Genomic DNA, 20232 nt, shown 5'->3' with positions numbered 1-20232 from the left:
TGGGAGAGGGCACAGGCCGGGCTGAGGGACCCCCCCTCCCTCCCCGAGTGCACAAATTTTTGTGCACCGGGCCTCTAGTTATTAAATAATGGGACAAGGAATCATGAATATCCTCTAGACTCTAAAAGCTGTTTCCAATTATTACACCATACTTATGCCTATTCAGAGTTGCATGTGTGTGGGTGAATAAAAAGTCCCTGCCTGCACATTTTTAGATTAGATGAACACATAATCACAATCATCTCTCATTTTATCTTTCCACTGAGACCTTAGAGCACACAAACTTCTCTGAGCCCATAAGCATGCATTTATTTATTTATTTATTTATTTATTTATTTATTTATTAATTATAGGAATTAGAGCTTTTGTTCTCCCAAACTGAATTTGTGCAGGGTTTCCAAAATTCAGCACTATTTTAAAAAGCACACACACGCACAAACACCAGCGCATCAATGCACGGTTGAGAGCAATAGAGAGCTCATGCCACCAGGAACATTAGCAATGCACTGTGCCAGACTCCACCTGTCCTGATAACCAAGGCCAAAAGGAAATGAATTGAGTTCTGTATTTTACATTGTCAGATCAACAGAAGTATATCCGTTCATCTCGGGTGATTCTTGCCTAGGCACTGAACTCAAGGAGCAATTCATCATTTGCTTCTTTATGTGAGGGAACACAGAGTAAAATAATGGACAATTACTTCCATTCTGGGATCTCAAAAAATCTAGTAGCGTTGTTTAAGTGTTTGTGTCATATGCTACCTGCCTAAGACACAAGAGGTTAAAACATTAAATTTTAACTCCGAGAAAGCACTTCTAGAGGGACATGCAATCTTACGGTTCAGGTATTTTGTTGTCTGATAAACTAATTTGACACAGAGGCTAGAGAAATGCTAGCCTGTCTGTCAGGCAGCATCTCTCCAGGATCAGATGTCTCTAGCATGCCTTTGCCAAGTGCTGAACCGTAGTCCATTCATGACTGGATTCTATGATGGGAACCTCAAGTGCCCACTTTGTGCTGTTGATTAGAAAGGGAACACTGTGCAGTCAGTCCCACATATGCTGATTCCTGTCATACAATTAGCTTCCATTAAAACCAACTGTTATCTTGAAGAGGCTCTTCCCCTCTGTTGCATTATGGGAACACTGCCTTTTAGATGACTGAAGTACGAAGTGACTCTGGGAGCTGCTGCTGTGTCGCTAAGCCCATGGCTGCCACTCACTGAGGGATTCTAGGGCAGATTCATTGGGATGCTGCTTTCCCTTCGATGTGTGTGTTGCATCACCAAGTGGAATTTCGCTCTGACTTTGCACAGAAGGGCGGTCATATCTCCAGCCACCCCATGCCTGTCCTATGCAGTATTTGGTCTTTAGACAAAACCAAGAAAGTTCCTTTTCACCTTCTTAGTGCAGAGCAAGAAAACAAAAACATTAGTCAGAAGCAGTTGCCCAGGGGATAACTGATCCATCAAGAATAACTTCCCAATAACCAACCACCACAACAAAAATACCAGCCCGTGTAGGGTGACAAAGATGTAAAATATATTTTACTACAAATCTATTGAGAGGATGAATCTCTTGCCTTTTCTCTAAATTTCTAAAAGTAAAGAATTCTAAAGTCCGGCAAGGAAATGTTAAACAGGTTATATATTTTGTTTTCTAGGTTGATAATCCTCTGTTGCTGGGTACATACAAATAAATCCCAGAAGACCAGTATATAAGCATGTAAAAAGTATAAGTAGACTTAAAGTGTTTTAATACTTCAGTACTACAATCACTCATGCTGTACAAACTAAAATACTAAGAAATGTCTCAATCTTCACCTCAATCTCTTCCACCTCTCTTCTTCTGATATTTCATTGGCTTTTCAATAAATGTTTAAAAACCACAAAAATGGTAACTATAAAGGAAAAGTACCTTGGTAAGATGGTGACGTAGGTAAACACCAGTATTCGCCCCCCACCCCCCTCACAACCACATCAAAATTACAACTAAAATACAGAACAACCATCATTCAGAACCATCTGAAATCTGGCTGAATAGAAGTCCTGCAACTAGAGAAGTAAAGAAGAAAGCAATTTGAGACTGGTGGGAAGGGCAGAGGTGAGGAACGGGCTGGACCGGCACCATGTGTGCAGTTTTTTAAAAATATCTCAGCTGCAAAGGCCACCCAGGAGGAGCAAGGGGTCCCAGCTCCATACCAGACCCCCAGCCCAGGGTTCCAGAGCTGGGAAGAGAAGTCCCCGTAAAAACCAGTGGCGGTTGGGGTTGAGTGACATGGAAGCTGCTGGAGACCCAGTGTTCCTTTGTAAAGGGCCAGCACAAGAACTGACTTGGATTCCATCTCCATCGCTGGACTGCTTTTGGGGAATCCAGGGACATACAGAAGGAACTGGATTGTCTGGCATAGGGGCAGGAACTCAGGGGGCGGCTTTCTCCCAGACAGGGATGCTCACAGGGATCACTGTTCCTGTGCTGAGACCTCCCCTGTTGCAGACCTGACAGGCAGCCATATCTGAGTCTCCATGAGCCTGGCTCACACTGTTGGCTCTATCCTGATGATTCCCTAAGACCTCCACCCCATCCAATTGGCAGCCCTACTCAAGCTGTTTGCAGCAGCTTTTCCATATGAATGGCCTGGCCTGGCTCAGGCTTCAAACTTTACACAAATCTCTCAAAAAAGCAGCAGCTGGTGTCACATACCCCAAACCTATCAGTAAAATGCCCAAGACCAGGTACCAGCACCAACCTGCCTTGCTTCACAGGTGGGCCTTGCCTGGGCACTTACAAGCCCAATACAAGTAGCAGCTGCAGACATCTTTGTAGCTACTGTCAGGTGGCGCCAGGCAGTGGCTGACTTTGCACCTCCCTGAAGGTCCCAGATCCAGTGCACCCAGTGGACAGATTCAGACCATACCAGATTATAATTCTACACATCCACAAGTGACACACTCAAGGGGCAGACTCAGTGAGCACCACTGAAGCAAGTCGTGCCCCATAGGGGTGTCTCCTACATAGCTGCTTTCCCACTATAGTCGTAGCTGGTCCTCACAGCCAATTGGCCTGGAGGTCAATTCCTCTCAGTGACTGCCAACAGCAATCAAGGCTCAACTACTGTACACACAGCCCACACCTAGAATGCTCAGCTCAGGTGACTGGGGAGGCTGAGCCACTGGGCCCTACAGGAGACCTAATACACAAGACCACTCTACTAATTCCAGGACACATAGCAGCTCTATCTAATATATAGAAACAAACACAGGGAAGCAGCCAAAATGTGGAGACAAAGAAACATGTCACAAATAAAGAAATGGAAGCAAACTACTGGATACAGAGTTCAAGGGACTTAGTGAGACTTTCAAGGATCTTAGTGAGAATTTCAAAGACATGAAAAAGGACCAGTCAGAAATTAAGCATATACTAACTGAAATAAAGAATAATTTACAGGGATTCAACAATAGAGTAGAGGATTCTGAGAATCAAATAAACAATTTGGAATATGAGGAAGCAAAAATACCCAATCAGAAGAGCAAAAAGAAAAATTAATCAAAGAAATATGAAGATAGTGTAAGGAGCCTCTTGGACAACTTCAAGTATACTAACATTTGCATTGTGGCAGGGCCAGCCAGAAGCAAAAGAGAGACAGCAAGATATTGAAAACCTATTTGAAGAAATACTGACAGAAAACTTCTACCTGATGAAAGAAATTGACTTACAAGTCCAGGAAGCACAGAGAGTCCCAAAGAGACCCAAAATATACTATAATTAAAATGCCAAGGGTTAATGACAATGAGAAAATCTTAAAAGCAGCAAGAAAAAAAACAGTTAGTTACCTACAAGAGAGCACCTATATGACTGTCAGCTGATTTCTCAACAGAAACTTTGCAGGACAGAAGGAAATAGCAAGAAATATTGAAAGTGATGAATAGCAAGGACCTACAACCAATATTATCCAGCAAACTTATCATTTAGAATTGAGGGTCAGATAAAGAGCTTTGTAGACAAGAAAAAGCTAAAGGAATTCATCACCACCAAACCAGTATTACATGAAATGTTGAAGGGTATTCTTTAAAAAGAGGAAGAAGAAAAATATAAAAATATGAATAATAAAATGGCAATAAATACTTATGTATCAACAATTGAATCTAAAAATCTAAATCTAATGAAAAAAATAAACTAGTGATTAAAATAGAATCAGAGGCACGGAAACATGAAAAAGACCAACGAATCTCATAAAGTAGGGGGGAGGCGGGGCGGGGGGAGATTAACCAAAGATCTCATATGCATACTAGAGGCCCAATGCATGAAATTTGTGCAAGAGTAGGCCTTCCTTCCCCTGGCTGCCAGCACTGGCTTCCCTCAGACCACCAGCAGGCACCTGGGACCCGGGCTTCCCTCACAGCTCTGGCTCCATCTGGAAGGTTGTCCAGGAGGACATCCAGAAGGATGTCTGGTTTAATTAGCATATTATGCTTTTATTATTATAGATATTCATTACCTATTGACACAGACAATAGGGTGGTGAAGGCCTAGGGTGGGGAGGGAACTGGGTAGAGATAGGAAATGAGGGGGAGAAGAGGGACATCTGTAATACTCTCAACAATAAAGATTTAAAAATAAATGAATAAAATTTTTTAAAAAAGAAAAAGAACATTGGTAATAGTATTGCTTTGGAATATTTATGAAAATAAGTTGATTAGAAATAAGAGTGAGCAAACTACAGCCCACATGCCAAATTCAACTTGCTGCCAATTTTAATAAGTAAAGCTTTACTGGGACATAGCCATGCTCATTTATTTATACATGGTCTGTGGTGGCTTTTGCCCTAAAAGACTGAGTTGTGTAGTCATGACATAGACCGTATGGCCTGCAAAACCTGAGATATTTTCTATCTGGACCTTTACAGAAATAAAATTACTTGATTAGAAAATAGGCATATGATTTTGTATCCTCCTAGCCCAACTCCCCATCACCACCCCTCATAAAAATGGACTAAATAACAGTGATGTTTATATACCAGAACAGTCTATTTGCTTAACCCCTCTATGGTTACCAGTTACTTGAATAGAGCAATGAAAATTGTGGTCCCTCAGACTTCAGTTTGGTAATGGAGGGATCGATATAAATGTACCAGCAGGAACACAATAACAGCATGCACAAGACTATTTGTGAAATATTTGTATAAATATCATGTACAAAGTCCCATTCTGTGTTTTATGACAGTTCTTTATAACCCTATCCTCTGTTAGATCTCATGCTCTTTGTAGGCAAGGAAAGCATCTGTGATCTATAGCCTTGGTTCCTTGTAGCACTACAGGAGCTGAGAAAATATTAGTTGAATGAATACATAGTAAGTAGAACAAAGTCTCCCTTATTAGAACTTATTGGAAAGAAAAAAATCAATTAATTAGCACACTTAAACAAATGCAGTTTTGTAATCAAAGTAGATGCACAGTATTTGAGCAAAGAAATGAAACCAATTTTCATGCATGGCTTGTGGGAACACATAACTCTGTGTCAGGTCTTTTACTGTAAATACAATTTAATGGCTAATTGTTGCTAATTGGAGGTACTAATGGTCCTAATGTTTAATTAAGAAATGGAAATCGTTTGTAATTAGCACATGGTATCCATGAAAACAGATGTTGTTTAGAGCTGAAAAAATAGTTTTGTTCTTTGAAGTATTTTAAACAACTCCTCCCATCCCAATTATGAGAGAGTTTTATAAAGTAGTTCTCACCCGAGAAGAGGCGGTATAAAGATAGGCTTCAACCAAACCTTTGGTAGAGCATCGCCAATTCCACATTAATGAGGCTTTCCAATGCAAAGTGATGCTACGGACTAGCAAATGCAATATGGAAAAACTGCCTACTATTTTAACAGTGAATTTTGCCCTAATTTAGGCAAATACCTCTGTAAAGGACTTCATTTGCAGAGCATAATTTCCTGACTATGCCACTGAAGGACTTCATATTTGACCACACTGAATGACTGCTTCATGACTTAACTATACTTTTTCTGTGAAATCTTGTCATGAAGTTGTATTGATAACATTGAATATCTTCAACCTATTTTAGCTGGTGTGCAGAAAGGATATGCCAGAGAATAAATATATGTTCCAGATGTTCTGTGGATTCTTCTCATGCATTTTGGGGGCACTTTTCTCATTTTTTGTCTTTTCCAAAAACAGATTCAAATTTTGAACTCTAAGGTTTTTAGAAAAGGTGAACAAATTTTGGTTCCATTTTGGTTCTCTGTCAATAGTTTTTGCTTGATTTCAGGATGACACCCTTCAAGGGAATTAAGCTAAAAGCAACTGAGATAAAATGTTGACAACATATTATTTTTAGTTTTCATATGTACCACATCAAATCCAACTATGAAGAGAAAATAATGATGACTTCAAGATTTAAAAAAAAAATTGCTTAAAATAAAAAAGATCTTTTAAAGAGTTGTAACTGTTGTGGAAAAGAAAAACCAAAAAGAGAACAGACTCTTGATTTTGCATGGAAAATGCAGGTAGTTCCAACCTCTGTCCTGTGTTCTTTAAATGAGCTGGATAAGATGTAGCTGGGACTTTGACAAGGAGAGGTAACTCCAGTGAAATAAATCAAAGACTCCCATTTACCAAACTTTAGCTACTTTCTCTTGGACATCCCCACTATGGCCTTTGCTCTATCCTTTCTGAATTATTTTTTTAAATGTATTTACTGTTTAACTATTTCTCTTAGACTTTTCCTAAGCAAAGTATTCCTTAAGCCATGCTTTCGGTGAACTTATTCTGTTATTCAAATTTACATAAAAGTAACTATATAGCTGCTGAAATAAAAATAAAAAGTTTGGGGCCCTGTACTCATAAATTAACTTTAAGTATCAAAGTGATACACAAATCACACTCCGAAAAACACTGATCTGAAACACTTTCCTGCCTTTAAATCTATATTCCAAGTATTCTGGAAAGAACTTTGTACTGAAAAATTCTTCATAGGTTTTGTAACATCTTTTGGAAGTATGCTGTTAGTGATCCCCTATATTTGGGATATTCTCCCTGATAATTAGCCCATATCTTATTAATGTCAAAAACCAAATAAGACCATTCCAGACATAAAAACACCCCATTTAAATAGCAGCTTAATTTCTTTAATCTTTGTCACCTTCACCTCCAGTCCACTTTGGCCACCTGTTCCCATGACCTTGGCTTTGCCAAGAAATAGTTTATTATCCACAATCTTTAATCCTGGTATTTACTCTAGACCACTTTATACATTTCATTGATACCTCTTCTCTTTCTTTCCACTTTCTCCCTGTCTCCCATTGCCTATGGCCCTCTTTTCTCGTTCTGTTCATCCTATGAAGTATATTGATTGAATTTGTCACTCAATCACTCTTTTGACAATACTGTCACCACACATTGCTCTTTTTCTCACTCTACCCACTACAACCTTAGCTGAGGATTAATCCACCTGAATGCCTTTCTGGCTACTGATCACAACTGTGGAAAATTAAACCTCTTCACAGATTGGTATCACAAAAATTCATAATCTGTAGCTTCAAATGGACCCCTAGTGCTGCCTTTCAAACTTTCTATGTATTGCTAGTTGGCTTTCTTACTCCATAGTTGCCCAAAATTCTCTTTTCCATGACATCTCCCATTCATTCTCAGATGTCACTTAATGTGTCTCATAAAAACAAATAGTATTTATCATGTAGGAAATTCTTTGATTTCCTATTCCTACATTCACAAATTTGCATGCACATATTTCATCCCCTCCTTTTGTCCTCGCACATTCCTAGAAGTATCTGGCTTCCTCAGTGACCTTGCTCAATGAGTCACCCCTACATGAATTACATCTTCATATTTTAGAACTCTTTCCTGGCTTCTTCCTATTATGACCAAATATTCCCCATCGTAAAAAGTAGTAAATCAATGAGTTTCATTGTCCATTTGTTTTTTCCTACTCTTCTTGAAAGCCAAATTTGTTGCATTTCTGGCATTTGTTACACCTACTTCCTTACATGCACTGTCTTCATTCTTCCCCTTAAAACTGCACCATCAGATTGACTAGTGATCTCTCTGCAACTAAATCCAACGGCTTCTATTCAGGGTTCATCTCACTACATAGGCTTCTTTGGAAATACTTTCTCTCTTTGGCTTCTTTTGGAAACATTAGATTCTTGGTTTTCCTGCTATGCCTATAGTTGTCTTTTCCAATCTTTATTTTAGGCTCCTTGTTCTTAAATTTCTTTATTTTTGGGGGGGTGGCCATTTTTTTTAAGGATCTGCCTACTTGCCTTTGTTCGAAGCACATTCCCTGGGTGACATGTCTTAATTCCAAGAGATCACTCCAAAATCCACCTGTAGCTAAGAGCTATCTTCTGACCTCCAGACACACACATCAAAATACTTATCATCTCCATTTGGATGCCTCATAGATACTTCAAACTCAACATGTACAATACTGAACTTTGCCATTTCCCTCTGTTTTATTAATTAATGTATTAATTAATGTGTTAATTAATTTAAGGGGGTCTTAGAGACATGTTCAGGAGGTTAGCTTAGGATGAGATGCCACTGCCCACTGCTTCCCTGGTTGCAAGTCTCGTGGGGTCCCTTAGAATTTAGGGATACCTGCCTATGGAGGATGGAGAGGATGCTATCCCTGTGGGATAGCATGCCTTTCCTATGGATTAGATCCTTGAAAATGACATATCAGGCCATTGAATTGACAGGAACTTAACTCTTCTCCTTCTACCTTGATATCCATTTAGTTACTAAGTCTTACATATTGTACTTCCTTAATATGTCACAAATTTGTCAACTCTCTGTTATCATTTCCACAACTTGAGCACATGCCAACTTGATTTCATGCTTGGACTCCTGAGTTCTGGATCCCCCCCTTTTCTAGTTCTGTATGTCTCCATTGTATTTTCTGCCCTATGTCTGGAGTGGTCATGTCACCCTCCAACTTAAAAACTTTTAGTGTTCATCTACTGCCACCTGGATAAAGTTCAAGTTACCATTTCTGGTGATATGGCTCCAGTTTATTTCACCAGACTCATTTTCTCTTCTCTACTCCCCATCTCTCATTATGTATCCCTGTCCTGTTGAACCATCTGTAGTTCCCAGAATTTGTCATACTCTGTACCCAAGAGTCCTTTCTGTGCTACCTACTTGGTCTGAAATGTTTCCGCTCCAACTTATTTTTTACTTGGTTAATTCCCATATACCCTTATGTCTCTGTTTAGATGTTTCTTACACTTTCACCAACTTCTTCTACTGTATGTTAGTTGTTTCTTCTTTATGCCACCATAGCATCTTGTAACAAGAATAGGTACAGTTGTTACTAATAACATTTGAGCACTTATTTTATGTTAAGATCTGTTTTAAGCAGGCTATATATCTTAACTTACCTAATTCTCACAATAGCCATATTAAGTAATTATTATTAATTCCTCAAATAAGCTATCTAAGGTATAGAGAAATTAGGTAATTTTCCAAGGTTCCACGACTAGTAAGTTGCACAAGTAGTTTCTGAACTCAGGAATCTTATTGGAGAGTTTACAAAAGTGAACATACATTTGTCCATATGGAAGCTCTGAAGACATTGTATTGTAATTACCATTTGTAACTAATTTCCTAATTGGATCCTAGGTTCTTAGAGGGAAGTTGCAAACCTAACACCCAATACAATAATGGCCACTTTTTTTTTTTGAATTAAAAAAAAAGATGATATGTGACTCGGAGAGAAAAGAGTCCTATAATCAGATTTGCCCTGACCTGGCCTCAGTGTCCACCATTGTGACATTTTGCTCCAACAAAAACAAATGACTTGCTGTCATCTAGTCACCCCACACTGTTTCCTGTCTCCAGGAGTTTACATATCTTATCTCATTTCCCTCCTGAATCTTGCCCACTCTTGTCTAACCCATCAGCTCCTATTTGTTCTTCCAAATCCAGCTCAGAATTTTATTCCTGAGGGTTTCTGATCTTCTTTTCAGAGTCTAGATTTTAGTTCCTCCATATTTTATACACTTAAACATCACAAACAACATTACTAGACCATGTTTTTTTTTTTTTAACCCGGGGTCTATTTTGTATTCACTGTCTATCCCTAGTACTTGAGTAAAGCACCTAAGACTCAGAAGGTATTCAATAAATATTTGATATATTGGTGATGTCTCTGTAGATTACAAAGCAGATATTTTCAACTCTCATACATTATGATAATCTAGTGGGTTCCAACACTGACAAAGAATTAATTACTACTTGGGTTGTCAAATATTGATATACTGGGAGATATGGGAAGGAAATATTACAACACCTTTGCCTGCTTCACTTTCCTGATTTTCCCAAGGGTTGGGCAAAGGATATTCCATTTTTCAAAAGTCACTCAAGTTGTGCCCACCAGACAATTTATAAACATTTTTAAAAGGTAAGTTTCATTTTTCTTTATAGGTAGATCAAAGAGGCCAAAGAACTCTGTGCAAATTTATCAGATGTCAAACCACCAATTAAATTTTATCAGGGGAAAACAATGGTAAAGTCCTGTAAATTGTTCTTGTTCCTGTCACTTCTATATCAGTGCCTTCTTTTGTATTCCACTGATGGGATCATAGCACTTTAAAAAAATATTAATGATAGCAATACCAGGGCTTTCTAACTGTTCTATGTGATTACTGTTTCTTGTTGCTTAAGCACACACAAAAATGCCAGATTACATTTCTTAAGGCTCTACTTTAATTGAGTCATTTCTCAGCTCATGAAGTCTCAGTGGCAGCTGTCCATGGAATTAGGTGAGAACTCCAAGCCAGATGTTCTGCTTCAATTCATACGCATTGATCCTGACCCATGGCTGATACCTAGTAAGTGCTTTTGATGTTTTCATTGCTTTTGTGTGTCTCTCTGTGTGTGTTCTTAAAAGTGAAATCAGGAAACCTAGTAGAAGGAAAGTTTCAGTTTCTGTTTTTCCTCATTATTAATATTGGTGAATTTTCAAGAATAGGTGCCTCTTGTTAAACAAAGATGCCATATATTAAACCAAGTAAAGGCTATATTAAACAAACTATGCCAAATGAAACACATTATGATATGATAGGATGCACACGTTGGGGGAAGATAAGTGATGTTTTAATTAATGACCATTTATAGAGCTCTTCAAAAAGAGCAAAGTGGATCTGGCTGGTGTGGCTCAGTGATTAGAGTGTCAGTCTGTGCACCATTGATTCCTGGCCCAGGGCACATACCTGGGTTGCAGGTTTAATACCTGTCCCTCTCTCCCCCATCAGTCAGGGCGAGTGTGGGAGGCAACCAATCAATGTGTATCTCTCACATCAATGCTTCTCTCTGTCAAAGATCAATGGAAAAAATATCCTCAGTCCTTGGGTGGGGATTAGAAAAAAAAGTGATTTCACAACTGAAAGCTAACTCATTGTTTCTCAACTGAACTTGTAAGATGAATTTTCAGCCATGAGCACCATTAAACAAGTCCATCAGACATGGGGAAAGGATTGCCCTTGAGATGCTAGGTCAGGCAAACCCAGGGGCCAAGAGCACGCTGCTCTCTATTTGAAAACCGCTGCTCAGTGGCCAGGCTCTACCCACTGATGGGCGCTCCTGGCCTTCATCTCTTGCTTTGGATTGTATGTCCTCCTCATCTAACACATGAAAGGATCAAAGAGTTCAGAGCTCTTTAGGCTGCCAGTATTTTATTTAGTTAAAAACAAATCAACAAAAGCAAAACATTATGCCCATTACCCTCTTTGCAAGAAACCAAAATTCAAAGTTAAGAAAGCACAAGATCTGTGCAATGAAAATAAAACCCCACCCTTTCACATACCCATCCCCTACTATAAACTGCACCACCAAAGTATATGAAACAACTTAAATATTGCTAATAGCAATCCTCAAGATGCTAATGTACTCTCAGGTCAATCTCTGCCACTTCGCTGTACAAGTGGAACGTTGGCAGCTTCTCTTTCAATATCCAAAATACCATTTTTGGAACAAATCTGAAGTTTTGATTCATTCAACAAACAATTATATTGAGCACCTACTATGGGTGAGACACTATGCTGGGTGTTGAGCAAGCAAAATGGGATGATTTTCTGATTTCAGAAGAATTCTGGTCTCCAAAGCAGTGCTTCTCAAACTACATTTTATTAATTTGTGCCCTCCTTTGATAAACATAAATGTCCTCTCCCACTTCTCAGAAATTCTGATGAACCCTCCCACACTGAGACCCTCTGATACACAGAACATAGTCTCCACGTGCTGTGTATCCTTCACAGACCAAATGTCTTTGAGCTTTTACTTTTTATTACAAAAGCAACATATTTATTTTTCATACACAAAATTGGACTGAACTATTAAATACATTTTTAAACCATGCTCTGCCCACTCCCTTTGCCCCATTCTACCCCCAACCCCAGAACTGAAATTTACATTCCCTATACCCAGCCCCATTGAGAATCACTGCTTTAAAGAGTTTTGGAGAAAACCAGGCAACTTCCATCTCTCCCCACCAATCAAGTCTGAAAGGAATTAGAATTTTCCTACCTGACACAACAGCTGGTGGAGTATCATAATCCTGTCTTGGGACTGAATCTTTGAATGAAAAGAGCATGAGAAAGAATGCAATGAAGTACAAAAGAAAATAAAACAGAATCTTAGCTCTACATCTTGGAAGTGCCCACTCACTGTATGTCATGAGGTTGCCTAACCCCCCTACCTCCAAGCTCTTCAGGTACTATGACCCTTACCCAGTTTACAGTAGTTACAATGGTCACCATAACCACCACACTGTACATGGTGTTAGGCTCCACCTGCTAGGACAGTACACTCCGTCCTAGAACATTGTCATCTTCCTCAGTCTGTCATTACTTTGGTCCCTTCTATGGGGTATCAATATGAAATCTGTACCCTCTCTGACCCAAAAGTTCTACAAGGCAGCCCATCTAGAAGGGGCCCAGAGCACAATATGAAACCAAGTCCTGGAGAAAAAAATAAAGAATGGAAAATTTGAGATCAATAAAAAATGTGCACATTTCCATACTCCATGGGGGCTGATGCATTTTGATCACTCAGCTCTGACTCTGATCCCAATGGTTGTCTGTCAAGACCAAGGAGCTTTGCCTGCTGGAGCAGTGAGAGCAGAGACAAGTAGGACAATCTACTCAGCAATGATTGCTGTCTTTTTCCTAAGTGTTGTAACATTGGAGGTAGCAAATATTAGGGAAAGACTAATTAAACCACATGGCATCCATTTCAAAATTTGAGGTTATATGGGACCAAATAGATCTGTTTTTGTTTTGTTTTGTTTTTGTTTTTTTGAAAATGAGAAAGAGGCTTTGGTTTAGTAAATTTCTTTAGCCAGAGATCTAAAAAAGGAAAGTTGGATCTGGCCTATGACTCAAGGCCCCTCCACCTCCCCACCCCCCTTTAAAAATGGAAAGTTCTAATCTAGCCCAATTCCCCTTGGAGGGGTAAACTGTGTGAAAAGACCAAATATCGATCACATTCAAATAAACTGCCAAAACACGGTTACAGAGATGGTTCTGTGATTCCCTTATTCCATTTATATGATCATTATTTCTTTAAAAAACTAAAATCTCAAACTTCCTTTTTCCATTGACTTAAAAACTTCATTTGGACTATCAGACATTTCTCCATTTAATCTCCTTGCCACAAAAGGAATATGTTAATCACTTTCTCATGAGAAGACAGATAAAAATATTGGTCAAAGATTCAAAAGCAAATAAACCTTAGGCATGAGTCATTTTGCTTCTCGCAACAGGTATGTGAACTAGTGAATTGATTATCATCACCAAAGCTAGAATAAGTAGAATCATTTTTATAGGGTCTCCAAATATGTTCTTAAATAGTGGTAGTAATTCCTAGTTCCTTTTTAAAAACTGCAATCACACATTACTACAAACAAACAAACAAACAAACCAAAAGTTAATTTTAAGATCATGCCACTAGTCATTTTTCCACAAATACATTTATATTAAAAATAAATAATAAAAGTAAATCATGCTTATTGTTGTATACTTGGAGAATGTATAGAAATATGATTAAAATAGGAATGACCCCCTAATCCCATCACCCAGAAATAACCACATTTGTTTTGTATTTCTATAGCCTTATTTCATAAATATTTTTTCATGTTTATACATATGTAAATTTACATCCTGCTCATAATGATAGCTCATCCTTTTCCTACTTGGTTTAATTTCTTATAACTCCATGTAGTATTGCATTCTGATTTGTGGATGGCTTATGATTTAATCATTCTTCTTCATTAGACATTATAACGAACACTAACTTGAACACTTTTGAGGTATAAAGGCTTTAGTGTTACTTTAGAATATTTCCATAAAATAGCTTCTAAAACTAAAACTTATTGGTCAGTCATCAGAGCTATTTTAAAATGTCTTGACTGTCCACCTTCTATCCAACTGGGACTTTTACAAATTTAGATCCCTGTCATCACATAATGAGAATGTTTATTCCTCACACCTTTATCAGCAATGCATATTATTTTTATAACTGTATTTAATGGATCAATGTGTGTATGTCTCTGTGTGTATTTGATTAAATTACTATTTATTTCATTATTATTTTTTTCATGTTTTATGGCATTCTCTTTCCTCTTTTACCAACTATATATTCACATTGTTTTTATCTATTGGGCTCTTGTACTTTGTTGCTAATTTATTTGAAGTCAGAAAAAATATTTAAGCAGCAAAAACTTAATATTTGCAATTAAACTTTCATAATACTAGACTTTCACTTAATGCCTCTTCACTTTTTGTTTAAAGCAGGGGCCCTCAAACTTTTTAAACAGGGGGCCAGTTCACTGTCCCTCAGACCATTGGAGGGCCGGACTATAGTTTAAAAAAAAACTATGAACAAATTCCTATGCACAGTGCACATATCTTATTTTGAAGTACAAAAATAAAATGGGAACAAATACAATATTTGTACTTGCATGTGGCCCGCGGGCCGTAGTTTGAGGACCCCTGGTTTAAAGACTACCTTCAAAGTTTATTTATCTTAGAATAAGACTAAACAAACTTAAAAAGCTATTCACTTTTGTCTATATTTTCAGTCTTGTATTTGACCGTTTTTAATTAATTGACACCTTTTCCTCAAAAACCATTTGAGGAGATATACTCATTGCCATTTGTGAATTTATGATATTATTTTCTAGTCTTGAGCCCATTTAACACTATGTGTTGTTCTTTATTACTCTTAGCTCTAATACTGATACGTAATAATTAAAAAAGATAATCTCTGAGCAAAATTAGTAACTCAACGTTTTAGAGTAATAAAGGAGGAATGGTATGACTGAAAAAATGTTAGGGAACTACATGCACAAACGGAGTAGAATTACAAGATTATCTTTGTGAGTGGCTATGGTTATACCATGGAATCCAATGATGTCACAAATCACCAGTGGTTTGGAGAATACAAACAGAACTGCAGATAAGGAGCCTGCAGAACAAAAACTTTTATTTCTTTCAACAGATTCCGGTGACATTGTAAGCCACTGGTGACCACCAACTGAACAAATGAAAATGAGATAAGAAACTTGTAAAACAAGATTGTCATGCAATTTGGAGGTTCTCATAACACAGTAAAATCCCCAGTGATTTCGGCTAAAGCTTACAATACAGTGATAAGAAATGGTAGTTAACAGGGCTTTGGTTCTATCCAGGGACTCCTATGACAAGAAAAAAAAAAGTGGAAAAGCTAGAAAATTCTCCAAGGTCAGCAGAGCCCTGGAATAAAACAGTTATTTTATTTCTTTTACAGCTGGGAGACTCTATCTAGCTCAAAAATACGTAGAGAATTGAACAATAAGCATTTGCGGTGGCAAATGGTAGAGAAAGGTTAAGTTTACATGTTAAAGGTTAAATGGCTTCCATTTCAAAACTGGGGGTTACAAGGGACCAAATATATCTACTTTTATGAAGATGAAAAAGAGGCATCTCAATAAACTTCTTTACCCAAGGATCTTAGAAAGGAAAGTGGGATGTGGCCTATGGACTAAGGCCTCCCCACCCCCCCCTTCTGATACTGGAAAATTCCAATCTAGCTCCAACTCCCCATTAGCCCCGGACCACTGCCTACTGTAGATCATTCACTGATCTCTTTCTGCTCTTCCCCTGGAGCCTATCTGTATCTGGATGGAGGCTCCTGTCTTTATCTTGACTCGTCACTGCTCACATCTTGTTTGTAGAATTTCAGTGAGCTTAGATGTCTGAAAGCCTCTGAAGTTACTGGTAAGAGAGACACATGATCAGATAATTTTAGATTGACTGGCTGTGGCAACATGCTGGAGAATGGATTGGAGCCCATTGAGACAGGAAGCAGGAAGAGCAGTTAGGAGACTATGATAAGTAATCAAGTGAGACCCAGGGCAGAGTCTAGAAGTGTGGAGGAAGGGATGTATTTGACAAATGTCTATGAGACTAAATTGATGGGACTTGAAAAGTAATTGTATATGGTGCTGAGGGAGAAGGAAAGAGTCTAGGCTGAGTTCTCGGATTAGCATTTGACTAGCAGAGCAAAAGGGCATGGATATGGCTTGAGAGGAAATAAAAAGCAGGAATGTGTAAGCGGAAGGGCATCAGTGGGGAGGCCACCTGGGGAAGCTAATGCAATTAGTTTGGGTCCTGCTGACTTTGAGATATCAGAGGGAGATTTACATGAGACAGTTAGCAAATAGTTGGAAAAATGGGTCTAAAAATGTAAGATGAGGTTAGCACTGAGGACTCAGATTTAAGAGTCTTTGGCATAGCAAACAGGGTTCAAAACCATGAAAGTAGATGGCATGGCTTAAGGAAATCATGTATTAATGAGAAGTTAAGAAATGGAACCCTGTCTGAGCAGCCTGTGAAAGAACAGAAGCAGCAATGGCCAGAAGAGTCAGAGGAGACCTAGGAGTCACAATCTGAGAGCTTTTAGGGCAAACTGGGTTCAATATTCAGATACAGGGAAATGTTCCATTAAGATTTAAATATTTAATTTATCTGAAAAAATTGGAAAGGGAGGCCACCCTAGGTCTGTATGCCTCTGTAGCAATAGCGACCTGGAGTTGAGTAGTCGCTGCCTTCCTTAGAGGCAACATCATGTTCCAGGCTGCCAAGGGTGCCACCTCCCCCTACTGTTCACCTAACTCTCAGGCAGAGAGGTTATTAGTATTGCATTAAAAATATCTCTAATTTAAAATGTCATCTCCACTATCAAGTATATATATAGTACATGAGAGGTCAATGTAGACCAAAGTTGATTCTGTACTTCTAGGCTTTTTGCTTGAATCAGCCAACTTGATTCATTAATGTGACTTGGCTGGCCTCTAGAATTTTTGAGTTTACAACCTTGGAAGAGTATGTTAGGCACTAAGGAAGTGGAAACGTGAAAAAGAAATGTTATGCCAAACGAAATAGATTAGGCCAGTGTGTTGTGCTGTGAACTTGTTAATTTCCTACATCCCTTCTGGTGACTTGGACTAGATTCCTACCAGTTGAAGCCACTGGATATAGGCGAGTAAGGACAGCTCATTTGATAAGCATTTATCTGCCAGATTTCACACTGTATTAGGAATGTCACATATGTCATTGCATTTAACGCTGGCAACTCCCCGGGGATGTAAATGTTATTTTTCTACTTTGTAGAAGAGGAAATAAAAGTTCAGAGAGGTTAAAAAACCTGCCTAAACCTGCATAGCTAATAAGGAGCTGAGCTGGACTTTGAACTTAAGTTTGATCCCAACGTCCACTGTTCTTTCCGTGAGAATAGGCAATCTTCCCAGCAATAATAAAATACATTGAAAAGGAGCAATAGATGGGAAAATCTGATAGCCACTCCACATACCAATCAAAAATTCACATAAAATGAATCTATGATGGCATGTTGAAGTACAAGAGTGACAGTTCAAGAAAAAATGTATACCAGTATTCTGGGCACTAGATATAGTGGTATTTTGTTGAATAAATCAACAAAGTAATATTGTTTTCTTTCTGCCTTTCCGGAACCTTATGAACTTTCAAACCTTTGCAAAACATCAATTTATACAAAGTTTATAATATACATAAACATTTTTTTTTAGTACAAATGTGAAGGGAGAAAAGAATGGGAGGAAAAGCTACAGAGAATTTGGTATTAAAAATAAACCACAAATTTTAAACTTTTGCTAAGAAAGGAATGGGATGTATATCATTCTTGAATAATTTGCCCATTTCCAGCTAGGTAAAAATAGTGATCTTATATATAAGTGTGTTCTTGTTGAAAATGCTCAAATACTAATCATAATATATGTTATTGAATCAATAACTATTATAATCCTAAATCTGTTCTTCATGTTTCAGTTTATTTTTCAATTCCCTAAAGGATCCAGTCAGATTCTCAATTAAACTTAGCTCTTATGTTTTCTTCTAGTTTGCAAATTTGAACTTCAGCAAGTCAGCTGGCTTTGCTTTTGATTCAAATGACTAGGATTTATAAAGTGTTTCTTGCTGGGTTTTGCATTATAACTCCCTCTTTTATCAGATTCCAGATTGTTATTCAATATAATAAGATCGCAATACTTCACTTATTGAGAATTTATGATCCCTTAAGGAGATTAAGGCTGACATGAAGGGAAATCAATAGTGGGCACATGAGAAACTTGGGGCCTCTCAACACTTCATGGAGTCTGTTTTGCTGGAAAATGAGCAAAGCAATGACAAATAATCCTTAACACAGTACTAAAAGCTCCAGAAATATTATCTTCAAATTTTATCTCCCTGATGAAAATTAGCTGTGCCACAGTGTAGAGTTAAATGTCGCCTTAGACATGACTTTTAAAAGTCTAGGTCAGAGCCCTAAGAAATCATTTGACCCAGCCTTCAGACAGGTAAAGTATCATCAACTGCTTTTTCTAGGATCAGAAACTGAAGTCTTAGAGATAGGTACTTTATGTTAATAAAATTAAACTTCTTTATTGAAACAAAGCAACTCTTTCCACTAGCTTTATGGACTTTATTCCTATTTAGAGCAGATTATTGAGGCTTCAATGGACATGTCAGAAACATCTTATATTCCCCAAAAGCCTATGTATCAAGCAAGCCATTGCTTTAAGGTAAAATTTCCAATATATAACTAGTGCACATAGTATATGATGATATTTGGAGATGATGCTAGCATTATTGTGAAGAATCACAGAAGTGGTGACTATGAGACATATAGCCTTAAAGACACAAAGGCACGTAGTCAAAGGAGCCCAACATATCATGTTCAATACTTCAACTAGACAGAGAGAGAAATTGAGACTAGACAGATAGAAACAATAGGGCTCAATCAAGATTTGAGGCTAGAACTCCCAACTTCAAGTCCAGTGTTATTTCTATAATACTTAAGCTGCTTCCATAAAAAGAAAATATATTTTTCTTTCTACATCTTTAAAAATGAAAAATTACCTGCCTTAACATTTATAAAAAAATAAAAACTCTTAGGAATGGTGTCACATAAGAGGTTGACTTTGATGTCTTTCACTGTTCTCAATAATGGTAATTAACAAAGTTGCAGTATTCCAGGTTGTATTAAACATTTGCCTTCTTGACTATTTGGGGAATTGTCTTTGTATGGATTTAAAAACTAACACAAAGTATTGCAAATGATTTCAAAGGCCTCACTGATACAAAATCAAGGTTGCAATGGGAAGTCTTTGATGTACTTTTGTTCCCTAAGGAAAAATAATGGCTAGTCGAAAATATCCCAATTTATAAAAAAAAAAAGAAAAAGATTAAGTATGTTAGATTCCTTTCCCATTTTTCAACATAATCTATGTCAATATAGTCAAAAGAAAGATGAAAAGAACTCGGATTATGTCAGGTTCTCAATTACTTTTTACTGACTTAAACATGGAAACTGAATAAAAAGCCCTGTATATTAGTCATAGTCAAGGTTGGCCCCTCATTGTAAGTAACCTGGGAAAGATATATTAGCTGAAGTGGTAAGCATCTGGGAAAAGGAAAACAGGCTCAAGTATATTAAGTTACAAGGTCTAGATTTGCAGGTACATGCATAAAGACACTCTTCCAAAAACAGACATTATACTTGGTGCATTTTGTTTCAAGAGCAAGAAGTAACTCAAATTTAGATGCAGCACAATACAGCCTTCAGCGTTGTCACTGTGAGTAAACGTGTCCCAGAATGGAATATGCAGGCAGAAGGCAGCTTGTTCAC

At 37.9% G+C, this 20232-nt stretch overlaps 1 protein-coding gene across 12 annotated transcripts in view; it reads right to left on the bottom strand.

Annotated features, from left to right (window-relative positions):
• RBMS3 (RNA binding motif single stranded interacting protein 3) overlaps window positions 1-20232 on the bottom strand; it is a 621282-nt gene that overhangs the window by 53754 nt on the left and 547296 nt on the right. For 8 of the 12 annotated variants that reach the window (XM_059664136.1, XM_059664128.1, XM_059664138.1 and 5 more), the window contains one exon: window positions 12556-12603. The exons of the other annotated variants lie outside the window; for them this stretch is intronic. In XM_059664136.1, coding sequence (XP_059520119.1) covers window positions 12556-12603 — 48 coding nt within the window. The remainder of the gene's footprint in view (window positions 1-12555; window positions 12604-20232) is intronic. 12 annotated transcript variants of the gene reach the window in all.

This window comes from Myotis daubentonii, chromosome 14 (assembly GCF_963259705.1).
Source record: "Myotis daubentonii chromosome 14, mMyoDau2.1, whole genome shotgun sequence".
NCBI lineage: Eukaryota > Metazoa > Chordata > Mammalia > Chiroptera > Vespertilionidae > Myotis > Myotis daubentonii.
This window is presented reverse-complemented; position numbering and strand designations above follow the sequence as displayed.